The sequence below is a fragment of the Pituophis catenifer genome, unplaced genomic scaffold (assembly GCF_029215685.1).
Source record: "Pituophis catenifer annectens isolate HBS135680 unplaced genomic scaffold, rPitCat1.0.hap2 SCAF_1, whole genome shotgun sequence".
Classification (NCBI taxonomy): domain Eukaryota; kingdom Metazoa; phylum Chordata; class Lepidosauria; order Squamata; family Colubridae; genus Pituophis; species Pituophis catenifer.
In genome coordinates, this window is record NW_027256881.1 from 153300488 (window position 1) to 153314736 (window position 14249).

A 14249-nucleotide genomic window follows, 5' to 3' on the forward strand; every position below is an offset into this window, starting at 1 on the left:
TCCTTCTTCTGATTTAGATTACAGGTCCAGCAATCTCATACCATTGAGCATGCTGATTGTGGGAAATTAAAGTCTAAAATATCTGGAGGGCACCAGATTGCTGGTGCTAGTCTGGATTTTGTAGCCCAGATCTGATAGTTTTAACAAAAGATGGTTTTGGATCAATCAGTATGTGTGTCTTTTTGTTGTCTAGGTTAGGATGTAACTTTTTAAAATGACAAGTGATTCCATTAGGCTATTAACTTGTGTCCTAAGTCAAAGGGAACTCAATATTGTTTTGCTATTGGATAAAACTACTGGTCTGAAAAAAATCAAATATTGGGTAGGGCTACACGAACTTACATGACCACCAGATGATAGAAAAGAGATAAAGTGCAAAAAGCCCTAACTCTTTGCTGCCATCCTATGGTCATATAAATATTAACAGTCCAGAAATAACTAAACTTCAAAATGATTTGTGCAAGGTCTTTGATTGCAATGGTAGAATATTTGTTTTCTGATATTTATCTTGCAATGGTTCAAGAGCTTCTCTCATGGATTCATTTGTGTGAGACATCAAACATTTTGGAAAATATCAAAAGATAAATTCCCACTCAGAGAGCCATTAAAATGAACTTTATCAGACGTCAATGGGGCTTCTTTTTAAGTAGAATACTTAATATTACATTGTTAATTTGGGGGGGAAAGTATGAGAGAAGAGTAATATTTCACTAACACCATAATCAATTCTACTATTGGGGAGAATGTAAGTCAGAATTATAAATGAAATGAGTAATTTGCTCATTTTTTTTTTTTTTTTTTTTTAATTTGATTTATATGCCGCCCTTCTCCGAAGACTCAGGGCGGCTTACAATGTGCTCAGCAATGTGCTCATTGGTGTGGAATGTCTTTTTTTTATTTTGGCTCCTATCCAATGTTTATGATTGATTTCCCAGCCATGGGTTCCATTTAAGTGGCTTTTGGAAGGGAAAAAATGATTTTTAAAACAACAACAACTACTATACATAGACTCATGCTTACAGGCAGTTGCTTTGAAAAATGGTCAATGGGTTCTCTCATTTGTAGTTTCCCCCAGTTGTACAATATCCCAAAAGTGCTTTTTCAAGAGGCAACTGGACTTTCTTGTTTTTCTTTGAAGATGCTTCGCTTCCCATCCAAGAAGCTTCTTTAGCTCCATAGACATTTAGCTATGTACTTTGGGATGAACATCCTTTGAATGGTAGGGGAGTATGAATGGATTTCCAGAAAAATTGCAGACTACAGGAACCCTTTGCGTTTCAGTTTGAGATGCAGACAACACCTACTCATCCCCACAGCCCCTTGATTTTTTTTTTACGCCCCCCTGCAGATACCCTTATGGTCATATAAAACAAATCATCTTGCCTAAGCCAACTTTGAAGGCTACAACATGCACCACTTTTCTTCTACTTAATTATTTGCAATTGGTATTGGTGAAACAGAAGATCAATGTTGACTGGGTAGCTCTTAATATTAAACATTAGCTGAACTACAGAGAGAATAAAACTTTTCAAGACTGTCCAATGCTTTCTAAGATATGAATGTGGAAAACAGATCTGTGGTTTCAATTTAAAACAATATGTAAGATTGTTTTTAATTTTTTTATGCCTTCAAATCAGTTTTCACTTCTGGTACTATATTGATAAGTTCATGCAGATTTCTTAGCAATATTTTTTCAAAAGTGTTTTGCCCTTGTCTTCTTCCTAGAGTTAAGAGATAATGACTGGCCCAGTCATCTAGCTTGCTTCAGACCTGAGGCAGGATTAAAGCTCCTGGTCTCCTGATTATATGATTTTATCCAGTATGTTGTTGCTTTGGTGGCTTTGAGTCAATGTTGACTCCTGGAGACTGCCTGGACAAGTCCCATCAGTTTCCTGGGCAAGAGTTTTTTGGAAGTAGTTTCTCTTGCACGCTTACTAGGGCTAAGAATGTGTGACTGGCCCAAGGTCACCCAGGTGGCTTTGTGCCTAATGCAGGACCAGAACTCACAGTTTCCCAGTTTCTAGCCTGATGAATTAAAATCAGCACACTAAACTGGCTCTCTTATCCACTACACCAAACAAATTTTTATGCAAGACAATATATAACACTAGAAATTGCCTCATACTTGTACGCAGGCCACAAATACTGAACAATAGATGCCTAGCAACACAGGATCTCAGGACTGTTCCTTTAAAGCTAGTTTCAACAGATCCCCCATTACTGAGGGAAATTTTGCTCCCAATGCAAACTTTGAATGTTGGAAAAGATAATAGATCTAATGGAAATTAAAATAAAACTAAGTAAACAGATGATACCAGAGAAAATGCACACCTCTTATCGGAACAACATCGCTTTCAGGACTAGGTTGAATACCGATGCCACATTTGTAAATCAGCAGGAGCACTTTTTAAGAATGCTTTGATTGAGCTCAGTGAAAATAAACATTTGTCTTTCCTGAGTCAAGTCCAATGGAAAAAAAAAACATTAAAACAGACTGCGAAGTCAGAAATGTGCCTATGTTTTTCCTTGAAGGATTATTAGGCTCCCCATCAGCAGTGACAATGGGACACATCAATTTTCAACCAGAATAAATATACTGCTGCCTGGTGGCAAATCTAGTTGTGAACACCACCATTCAGTTTATACTGTACTTATGATCAAAATATTGGCACAGCATTGACTCCAGGAGGTAAAGGATGATAGAATATTAAGTCCTGAGACACAAAGAAATTCCAGGTCTGAGATGGACTCTGCCTAATTTTTTCTCTTCATGGACTTTCTCTCTACCACCATCACTCCTGTATTGGATAGCAAAGCCTGGTTTCCTTTCTTTTCCTTTCTTCTTATTTATCTAGGACAGGGGTCTGCAACCTTAAACACTCAAAGAGCCATTTGGACCCGTTTCCCACAGAAAAAAAAAAACACCGGGAGCCACAAACCCTTCCCGTGCCTGACTATTTCTTGAGTGGCCAGAAAACTAGCATACGTAGTTGAATTAAATGTTCTGTTTTCTTCGGAAACTTTTCTTTTCTTGGATAAATCACGTACCAGTGGGTGTCACACATTGGCTGTTGTGACGCATATTTTGAGTGACAGGGAGCCGCAGCAGAGGGGTGAAAGAGCCACATGCAGCTCCAGAGCCACAGGTTGCTGACCCCTGATCTAGGAAATGTTTCAGCACCTCACATCATTAATGGAAAGAATGAAAAGATACTGGGGAGCAATAAACTTTAGTTTTGTTTATTTTATTGTCATTGCACATGGTACAATGAAATTAAATGCTGTCTTCAGTGTACATTATAACTATAAAAATAAAAACACAAATATACATGCTTTACGTTCTATATAATTGATATAATTGAAAATATAATTGAAAACCCGATATAAAACAGAAGAACAACAACAACAATTTAAAATAACAGACAATATGTCTGTCAGAATATCCCAATTTATACATTGACTTTTTTCCTCCCCTCTGCATGTGTCTAAAAGGAGGTATAATTGGGAGAATGGTCAGGCCTTGACAAATGCCCACTTGATACTGAATTGTGATACATGTACACATAGCAACAAACGCTATAATTCTAGCTCAGTTTTGTAAGCTATGGCTTTCACTTCCAGAGAATAATTGGTTGTCCAATAATTGTAGCTATTGTTTCTACTGTACAAAGTGGCACAGTACAATTCTCTATGATGCCTTCTATCTGAGTTTCTGTGTCAGTCATCATTGCTTTCTCATTATTGTTTTCTTGATTCAATGAATGAGATTTACTTTCTTCTGCTTTGGCCTCTGGTTAGAATTCAACCAGGAACCTTCTAAATTACTTTAATCCATACTTTGTGGTTTGGATGGAAGAAGAATGATGCACAGTGTTCTAAACTCATAATACTTCAAAGCATTTGGAAGGAGTTGCTCCATTTCTTGTCTGTCAGAAACTGGATTGCAATCTAGACTGTTGTTTTGCACAATAGGTTTGCACTTAAAATGATCTGTAGCTATGCATAAAGGAGCATGCTTCTATAGAGTTTCTCAATCATCCAGGTCATGGTTGTCCCAAAAGACCAACATGACTTCCTTGTTCGTTTGTTTTTGAAAAACATTTCAAAGTTCTGAACTGAAGAAGCTTCTTGGATGAGAAGCAAAATATTTTCAAAGAAAAAAACCAAGAGTCCAGTTGCTTTTTGGAAAAAGTATCTATGGGTCATGTTTCTTGATGCTTCCGTGACCTTTGGTTACAATTTCTATCTTTCTCCATAGTCATGGAACCAGATGTGCAGGAGAAGTGTCTGCTGCAGCAAACAATAATATCTGTGGAGTTGGAGTGGCTTATAATTCAAAGGTAGCAGGTAAGGCTTCAACTAGAGATTTTCTTCCCTAGCCATATTACTGTTTTATTAAAAAGAAAACAGGATGTCTGAGAAGTAGATTATTTGCAGTATAAATTTCCCAACATGCTATACTTGAAAAAACAAAAGTAAGTACATTTGTCTTTTGGATATATAGAACTGGCCCTCTTTCTTAACTTCCCTTCCTATCTGAATTTTTATTGATACCTTGTTGATGAACACTGCTGAACTATATATTTGAAACCATAAAATACTAATAACATATAGAGGCCTGACCACCGGCCGTTAAGGTGGAGACAAATTGATATAGACACCTCCTGTTACAGGAATGCTTTTGATTATTATTGCTGGCATTGATTCTTTGTTGCTATTACCCTGTTTCCCCCAAAATAAGACATCCCCTGATAATAAGCCCAATTGGGCTTTTGAGTGCATGGCAATAAGGCCAAGTGCTTATTTCAGGGTTCAAAAAAAATATAAGACAGGGTCTTATTTTCGGGGAAACATGGTATTTTTGTTAATATTTTATCATTTTAGAATTGTGTTGGTATGTTTATTTTTATAAGCTTATTCCTGTATACAAGTACTATAAATTATTCACAGTTCATATGCAATAGGAACAGTATATGTTAGAATAGGAAGGAAGGAAGGAAGGGTTAAGTTTGTTCCCTCAGAGTGGTAGCATGAACAATATTAGATTTGTCAAAGTCTTTTAGGGAATTAATTTTTGGTAAAGAGACCCACAATATAATAATGAATTAGATTATAGTTGAGGTCTAGCACCATCAAGTGGTCACTGAGATATTGGTGAAAAAGTCAGTAACTCAAATCCAGGAAGGTTGCAAATTATTCTTCACATTTTAAACCTATAGGTTCCAATAATGTCTTGGGGAAAAATTGAAAGAGTAATTTCAGATTTTATTTTAGAATGAACTCTAAAACTTTTATTTTCAGACAGGAAGCAAATTAGAGGATGGAACTGGAGAAATACTTTTCTATGATGAGTTTGTTTACATTAAGGATTCTTTTTTTAAATCAAGCTGAGGAATTTTAATATTTATTTATTTTTTTTATTTTTATTTTATATTGGATTTCTATACCGCCCTTCTCCCTGAGGACTCAGGGCGGTGTACAGCCAGATTAAAAAACATGCAGAACAAATATTAAAAACAATTAAAAGATATATAAATTTGGCCCAATTAAAACTCATTACCAATTAAAAACGTTTAAAACATTTAAAAAACAGTTAAAAATTTCATCTTAAGCCAGCCCGGCTTGTTTAAATAAATGGGTTTTAAGGGCGCGACGGAAGGCACTGAGGTCTTGGATTCTCCGTATCTCTGGGGGGAGCTGATTCCAGAGGGTAGGTGCCCCCACAGAGAAGGCTCTCCCCCTGGGGGTCACCAGCCTACATTGTCTGGCTGATGGCACCCCGAGGAGGCCCTCTCTGTGGGAGCGCACGGGTCGATGGGAGGTCGTTGGTAGCAGCAGGCGGTCTCGAAGATAGCTAGGCCCTATGCCATGGAGCGCTTTAAAGGTGATAACCAACACCTTGAAGCGCACCCGGAAGACAACTGGGAGCCAGTGCAGCTCGCGCAGGAGCGGTGTTACATGGGAGCGCCATGCTGCTCCCGTCACTACCCGCGCTGCTGCATTCTGGACCAGCTGGAGCCTCCGGGTGCTCCTCAAGGGGAGCCCCATGTAGAGAGCGTTGCAATAGTCAAGGCGAGAGGTGACGAGGGCGTGAGTGACTGTGCACAGGGAATCCCGATCAAGAAAGGGCCGCAACTGGCGGATCAGGCGAACCTGACAAAAGGTCCCCCTGGTTACAGCCGTCAGGTGTTCCTCCAAGGACAGCTGCATATCCAGGAGGACTCCCAGATTGCGAGCCCTCTCTGTGGGGGCCAATGACTCGCCCCCAATAGTCAGTGATGGAGTCAACTGACTATATCGGGATGCCGGGAGCCACAGCCACTCAGTCTTGGAAGGGTTGAGCTTGAGCCTGTTCCTCCCCATCCAGATCCGTACAGCCTCCAGGCACTGGGACATCACTTCAAGGGCATCATTGGGGTGGCCTGGGGTGGAGATGTACAGCTGGGTGTCATCAGCGTACTGGTGGTATCTCACCCCAAAGCCACGGATGATCTCACCCAGCGGCTTCACATAAATGTTGAACAGGAGAGGCGAGAGGACCGATCCCTGCGGCACTCCACAAATGAGAGGCCTCGAGGTCGACCTCTGCCCCCCTGCCAACACAAACTGCGACCGGTCGGAGAGAAAGGAGGAGAACCACCGCAACACGGTGCCTCCCACCCCCAACTCTTCCAGCCGGTGCAGCATGATACCATGGTCGATGGTATCAAAAGCCGCTGAGAGGTCTAACAGGACCAGAACAGAGGAACAACCCCTGTCCCGAGCCCTCCAGAGATCATCAACCAACGCGACCAATGCCGTTTCTGTGCTGTGCCCAGACCTGAAACCCGACTGGAACGGATCTAGATAAGATGTTTCCTCCAGGAATTGCGGAAACTGTCGTGCGACCACACTCTCGACAACAATATTATAGTTTGTTTCAGATTATAATGTTACTGTCTAGAATTTTTCACTGTAGCTTATCGTTTCCTACAAATATCAGTTGAAAAGAACAAGATAAACAGAAACTTTGGTTGCTATTCATACTGGTATTAAGTTGAAAGAGTTGACTTGGTATTACATATAATGTACTTGATCTAACAATTTTAATAAAAGCCTTTTGTTTCAACTTTTTAACTTTCTATCTACTGCCACGTACATTTTCTATTTAGATACATGAAATCAAAACCTGTTTAGGTTTGGGTGAATTAAATCGTCTACAATATTGAACTTGCAAAAAATTAATCTTGCATTCCAAAACTATTCACACATTTCATGAAAGAATCACTGCATTTGCATTTGCTTGATCCTGGATGTTAATTATATTTTGTGGCAGGGGGAAAAAAATCAAATCATGGTTTGAATTTTTATAGCAGATTTATATATATAAATCTATAGCAGATTTATTTATAGCAGATTTATATATATATATACATATATATGTGTGTGTGTGTGTGTTTGTGTGTGTGTGTGTATGTGTATGTATATGTATATATGCATATTCTTTCTAGCCAGGTTTTACTTACGTAAGCTAAGATGTTATACAGCCCTTAGCTTATGTAGGTAAAACCTGGCTAGAAAGAATATGCACATAAAAGCCTACGAAAAAAAAAAGAAAAAGAAATATATATATATATATATGCTATACTGTATGCTAGCCTTTAAATTCTGAGTGTTGAAATCCCCTGTTGACAAATATTATTATAAATTTCTTGTTTGATTTCAGTTTTTTTAATCTCTCCTTCTCCTTAATCTCTCCTTCTTTCTTTTTCTCTTCATCAATATATATTGATTAAACCTGCAGGTATCCGAATGTTGGATCAACCATTTATGACTGACATTATAGAGGCTTCTTCTATCAGCCACATGCCTCAAGTAATTGATATTTATAGTGCTAGTTGGGGTCCCACTGATAATGGCAAAACTGTGGATGGGCCAAGAGAACTGACTTTACAAGCCATGGCAGATGGAGTGAATAAGGTAGTGCTTTGTTTTATGTTTTCCCACCCATTCTGTTGCTCTACTATCAGTGAAGGTTATTTGTATTATAGAAGATATTGAATTGCCTATAAACATTACCTTATCAGAAGACCTCTCTTTTGAAGGACAGATGAAAGTGTAATAAATTATCAATACGAAAATCTGTTGTTCTGGCGCAATGAAAATAGGGCATACAAGAGTTAAATGGTGGCTGATAACAATGAGTACAAACTGAAGATTTTGCTATCTGGATACTTTACGCATCAGAAAGCAGGAAGTTGTTAGTAAGCTTGATAGTTTGTTTCCCCACATATATCTTTAGTGAGGGAGGGAGTCCTGCAGCAAGCTGAGATTTCAACAAAATGATGAAAAGTGCCTGACTGTGACATCATGATGCTAGTTCCAACATCACAATGCAGTTACAAAAGTGGCAAAGTTTATGTCACATCATTGCAATGTTTGTCCCATCATCTGGCCCTGGTTGCCCTGTGGACACCCATATATATAAATATATAAATAAAATGCAAGAGGAAGCAAACAAGACTATATCCACATGCTTGAGATTGGCCTCCATTGGCCAACTATTTAATTCAAGGGAAAAGCACAGCGCTGTTCCTTATTGGCACAAGTTTTCTAATTACACGAGAGAAGCTTTGGACCTTTGGCATTCATGTAGTTGTGCAGATACACTATAAGTACTACTGAGAAAAAGGAAAACACTTCATGATTCAACACATGGGTAAGCTAGACAATTTGTTCCTACTTTATTTATTTATTTATTTATTTAGCTTTTTCCTCTTATAAACATATGGTGATGATGTTCACAACAATTTCATGAAGGATCAGCCTCAGGAATTCCTTCCTGTTTAAGGAAGGAATTTGACTCCAGTTTTGGTGCCCCTCCCCCTTGCTTAAATTTGTATATGGATTTCTATGTATTAAAAATGAAATTCTTATAGAACCTCAACTAAATAACAATTATGTATCTAGAAAAAATGTTTTGGATACAAAAGGCATCTCCCTGTAAAATTCTGTTTCAGCAAATTAGTCCATTGGCCTGATATACTTGTTGGCCCAACACAATGTTATCTTCTGGGTGGATTTTCCCACCCCCCACATCCAATCAATCCAATGTACTTAGTGGCTATCCCTTAGCTGATGTGAAGCTTCATTTGCTCATGGGTAGACAGAAACACTTGAATTTATATCAGCCCCACCTACCCACTGGCTCACATAGAGCTGTATTGCCTACTAGGTGGTTCACCCCATTCAAAACCTTTGTTAGCAATAGCAGGATTAGCTTCTGAGTGGCTCTACTACTCTGAGCAACTTGAGGGAAACACAAAACACAAGAGAAGACTGAAGAATGGAGATATGGTTTGCTTTTATGTCTTCACTTGCCCATCGCCTGCTTCAGCCCACCATGGTGCCTCTACAATTCCATTAAATCAGCTTCAGCTGGACCATAAATGGCACTATTTCTTCAATCATTTTCTTTAAAAAGCAACTACTGAGGAGTCACTGTAGGAGAGATTATTGCTGTCTGGTCCAAGATTGGGAATTTCCTGAAAATATTTGATTCTCTACTATGTGATTTCATAAAATTGGATGTGACAGGAGCTTGGTTTACTCTAGCAGGACTCTCTCTCTCTTTTTTGCCCACAGTTTATAGTAGCTACTAGGAGATTTCAGGTAATTTTTAAAAATTTGGTTAAAAACAATTGAGTTTAGATGAATCAGCATTTAATATACAGTATTTTATTTTTAGTAGAATGAAAGAAACTTGTATTTCAGGATTCTCGTTGAATTTATCAGATAGACCTGCAATTTTTATTAAGGGACCAGAGTTTTTATATTAATTTTCATTTAGGTTATAAAAAATTGGAAAGGAAAAGGAACACTATACTTTAACTACTCCAATAGCCATGTAATGTCAATTATTACATTAATGAACAGAAAATTAACACAGGAGTAGTAATTGAAGAGAACAGACTGGTACAGGAAAATGTGCTGCACTTAGCATAATATGTTCAATTGAAAGGAAATCAGTGCTAATGTTGTTTAAATGGCCACTCTATGTCATTTCATTTAGAATTTGGTTGAATTCATAATAAAAAGTGGCTATCTTCCTTAAGAGCAAATTAGCCTAAGGCTGTACTTGGTCTGGATTTCATCTAATAGGCTGCAAACCTAACCTTTCTCTCTCAGTAAAACCTTCACAATCTAAACTCATGTGGAATTCAGTTGCCAGAGAAATTGACCATATTTTAGCCAATGTTCTGAAAAATTAGGCTTTAAGGATTTCTTCCAGTGAATGTCCATGCATGTGCTCGCCACTTGCAAGTCATTCAATATTAATTCTAGATCTTCTTTCCTGGTTGTGTTTTGAAAATTATATTGGGTACTTTTAATTAGCCAGCTCTGATGTTAGAATACTCCTGCCAAAATACTATAGAGCAGGGGTGCCAAACTGGTGCCCTGCAGGCCGGAATGCTCACATGCAGGCCACGCCCACCCCAGCTCCACAATTGGGGATAACTTCGTGACATGTCACATGATGGCACTGTGACGCGGCGAGCTTGGCACCTGTGCACCAGAGGTTCCTCTGCTTGTCATGAGGGAATACACTAACTATGTAGCATCTGGGAGAATGTTTTTCCTTGTCTTGTTTGCGGTTTCATGCGTTGCACAGAGAAGATACTTATTTTCTTCTCAGAGCACAGTTTGCTTTTTAAATGAGTTTTCAGGGAGAGGTTAATCAGGGAAAGAAGCAGGCTACATCAGGAACACTTGCTTTCAAATGGCCTTTTCTCACCTAAGTCTTGTTTTTAAAATGAAAAACAAATTGAGAGTCCTAAAACTCTATACTACAGCATATGTCTAAGAATGCAGCAAAATGAAAATGCCACTAGAATGTATTGCTGTTTCTGAAATAGTTTTGCTTTTATTGCCTGTGGACTGAAAATTCCTCTGTATACTGAATAACAAGCCATTAGACATGATAACCATCCACAATTTTTATTTTATTTTTTTGCTTCAGAGGAGGAACCGCTTCCTCGTTAAAGACCCTTTCCTAAATCTGCTCTTTTCCCAGCTTGAACAGAGCCCATCCATTCTAAGTTGCTTCCTTGAATCCATAAGGCCTTTTTCTTTCTCCAGGCTTCTCTCTCCCTCCCCACAACCAGTTGCTTCTCCTTGCAATGTGTGGGAAGTTCTCTGTGACATCTGCCAATAGATCTCTAGTTCTGCTCCTCAACTTCTCTGGAGGAAACTGCTCTGGAAAATACAAATGGTCCAATTTAACACAGTCTGTTTTCTATAGGTTACCTAACACAAGAGCTCGCAAGGGTAACTTTGCTAGACAAAAGCCACCTGATTTATAATGAAGCTGGATGATGACATGGGAAACACAGAGTAGGGGTAATGATCCAATTTTTGGGTCCTTCCCATTACCCACCACTGATGTGGATACAACAACTGGATTGATAGTTTTCTTGGTTTTGGCTTGGTGTGATGTATGAGCCCAATCAAGTTTAACTTGTTTAGCAAACAATGGTAAAACCCAGCAGTGGCTTAGGGTGATGTGTTCTGGGCTTATATCTGGAACTATATATGATTTAAAATAATAATGGCTTCAGTTATATCTAGCTGAAATAGAAAGCCTAAGAAGATAGTTTCTGTACTGAATTATAGATGTGTGTGTGTTGGAGAAATCTCACCCAATATTTATCAGGTTAAGTTCAGTTCCAAAGCTATTAACGCTGCAAGATGAGGACAGCTATTGAGATCAGCTGTTAATACTCATGATACAGTCTCGCCAACTCCAGCTCACCAATACTTTAGGCTGGGGATGGAGTTGGGGGATGGGGACAACACCATTAAGGGTTCCCAAGACACTTAATTATCTGTTGGGGACCATAGATAGTGTCTCTTCTTTTACTTTTTTGCTAAGATATAAATGGATCCAAAAGCACAATAAAATCATCTTAAATCATGTAACAGAAATTATTTCCCAAAAGCAATTCATACCTATGTTGGAGAAGGATAATTGCAATAGCAAAATATTTAGCACCAGTTTTAGTAGTTACTAGATAACTTGTGGCCTATTGGGTTATCATTTCAGAGCTATTTTCTTAGCTAGACAGAGAAAGAATGGTTGCAGGTTTTTTGTAAAAAAGGGGGCAGTGAAAATGGAAGTAACTGCCAGCTTCCTGCCAGCATCCCTTTGACTTTCCTTGTGGAAAGGTGGCAGGGAGCAAGAGAAATTTCCCTCCCTCTCACTCTTCCTCTATTTATCTTCCTCCCTCCCTCCCTTCCTCCCCTCCCTTCCCCCCTCTCCCCCCCCCACATTTGATTGTACAAAGCTTGCACAGAAAAAGTCAATGGGGAAGCCAGCAGGAGGTTACAAGTCCAAGGCCAGCAGGCAGATAAGTGCCTGCTGGGGAGGGAGCGACGGGATGTCAGTCAAGAATGTCACATGGCATGCATGAGAGATGCCATGTGGGCTGGGAAGAGTGTGTGGGTATGCACAGAGATGCATAGGTGGAAGGGGGGCACATGGATGGACAGCATAGGTCAGGAAGGGACCTATGGATGTGTGTGAGTGTCACTGTGTGGGCAAAGAAGGGTGCACAGGAGGCAGTGAAAGTCAAAAAAATGCATGGGGTTACAGTAGTTGAGAGGTGCTACACTGGTTTGGGATGGCACACAGTTAGTGGTATGAGTTGGAAAGGTACTTGGGCATGCTTGGAAGTGTACAAGAGGTGCCATGTAAGTTAGGAATGTATGCAAGGGGGGTGATATGGGACAGGAAGGGCATGGGGGGGGGAATGCCCAGAGCTGTTGAGTGGATTGGAATAGTCACATGAGAGAAGCATAGGTTGGGAGTGTACATGAGATGCTGCTTAGCCAGGGAAGGCATGCAGGGGTAGTGCAGGACTGAAGGCTGCATGGGAGCATGTAAGAGGTACCACACAATTTAGGAAACATGCGAGGGGGGCAGTGTGGATCAGGAACAATGTGTAAGGGTGAGCAAGAGGTGCTGCATGGGATTGAAAACCACAGGAAAACAATGGATGCCAGAGAAGATGCATGGGAGTGGCACAGGTAGTGCTAGTGCATAGGGAATAGCATAGGCTGGGAATGGTGTGCAGGGATGCATCCCTTCCCAACAAGCAGGTAAATGGCTGCTGCTGGATGGGGGAAGAAGTGAGACATTGTGAGACTTCCTGGGAATTTTTCCATGGAACACTGAACATGAAAACCATGCAACCACAGCAGCAGTTACATGGGATGTATGAGAGCAATGCAGTAGCAGCCACGACTCCTAAATTATATTTCATCAGAAGTCATAGGTCTCAGGTGTTGAACACTTTCTGTAAGTTAGCCCGTTTGAGGTATCTTGGTTCAAAAATTATTGCCCTAAAATGCACTGTTTTTGCTCAGGTAAAGGTCATGACACAAGAGTTTTAGTAGTACAGTATGTAGATATCCTGATTCAAGAGCAAAAGAATTTTATGCCTCTTCATCATAAACCCTGATCCTTTGCCTTGAGCTGAAACTATATGAGTCCTCTTCATTTCTCCCTCTGTGCAAGGTTATATGACTAGCATTGTTAATTATTTCTGATCCATTCTCCATAACAAATGATGATAATGCCAAAATAATAATATGTGCATATTGACATAATCCCACACTTGTCACTGCCCCTCCTCCCAGATGCCCCTGACAAGGTATTTGGGGATTAGGATTTTTGGGAACCTGCCTCTAAAAGAGCAGAAGGCAAAACATTGCCTATATTTAAACAACACCAGAAGCAAGATAGCTGTGTACTTTCTCTGGCTCCTTTTTCTCCCTTGCTCTGTTCTATTTTCAGACTTTGAATTATGCAGGGAAACATTCAAGCTTTTTCTTTTCTTTGGAAACCAGTCAATGGTTGCTGCCAAAAAACACAGATAATTAGCACCCCCTGCTAAGATGTTCTAGCTGAAAGCCTAGGCATTATGAAAATGGCAAGAAAGGAAAATATTATAGATTGGAAGCGTGACCTTCAAAATATATTCTGTCTTGCAGCAGTGCAATTTCATATTCATTATTATCAGATCCCCTTTCTCTAGTTTGCTTTGGTAATGGTTCAAAACAAAATAAAAATGGTTGCTGGAAATCTGGAATAATGTCAACCTGAATTATTTTACGTGGTCTAGTTGGATGAACAATTTGATGTATTTTAAATTGCCCTCACCCTGCAGGGTTTCATATCAAGTAATACAACTCAAGAGTCAGTCCTATAT

At 39.5% G+C, this 14249-nt stretch overlaps 1 protein-coding gene across 1 annotated transcript in view; it reads left to right on the top strand.

Moving 5' to 3' along the window:
• PCSK2 (proprotein convertase subtilisin/kexin type 2) overlaps window positions 1-14249 on the top strand; it is a 127927-nt gene that overhangs the window by 90864 nt on the left and 22814 nt on the right. The window contains exons 7-8 of the mRNA XM_070956495.1: window positions 4259-4347; window positions 7784-7959. Of these exons, the coding sequence (XP_070812596.1) occupies window positions 4259-4347; window positions 7784-7959 (265 nt within the window). The remainder of the gene's footprint in view (window positions 1-4258; window positions 4348-7783; window positions 7960-14249) is intronic.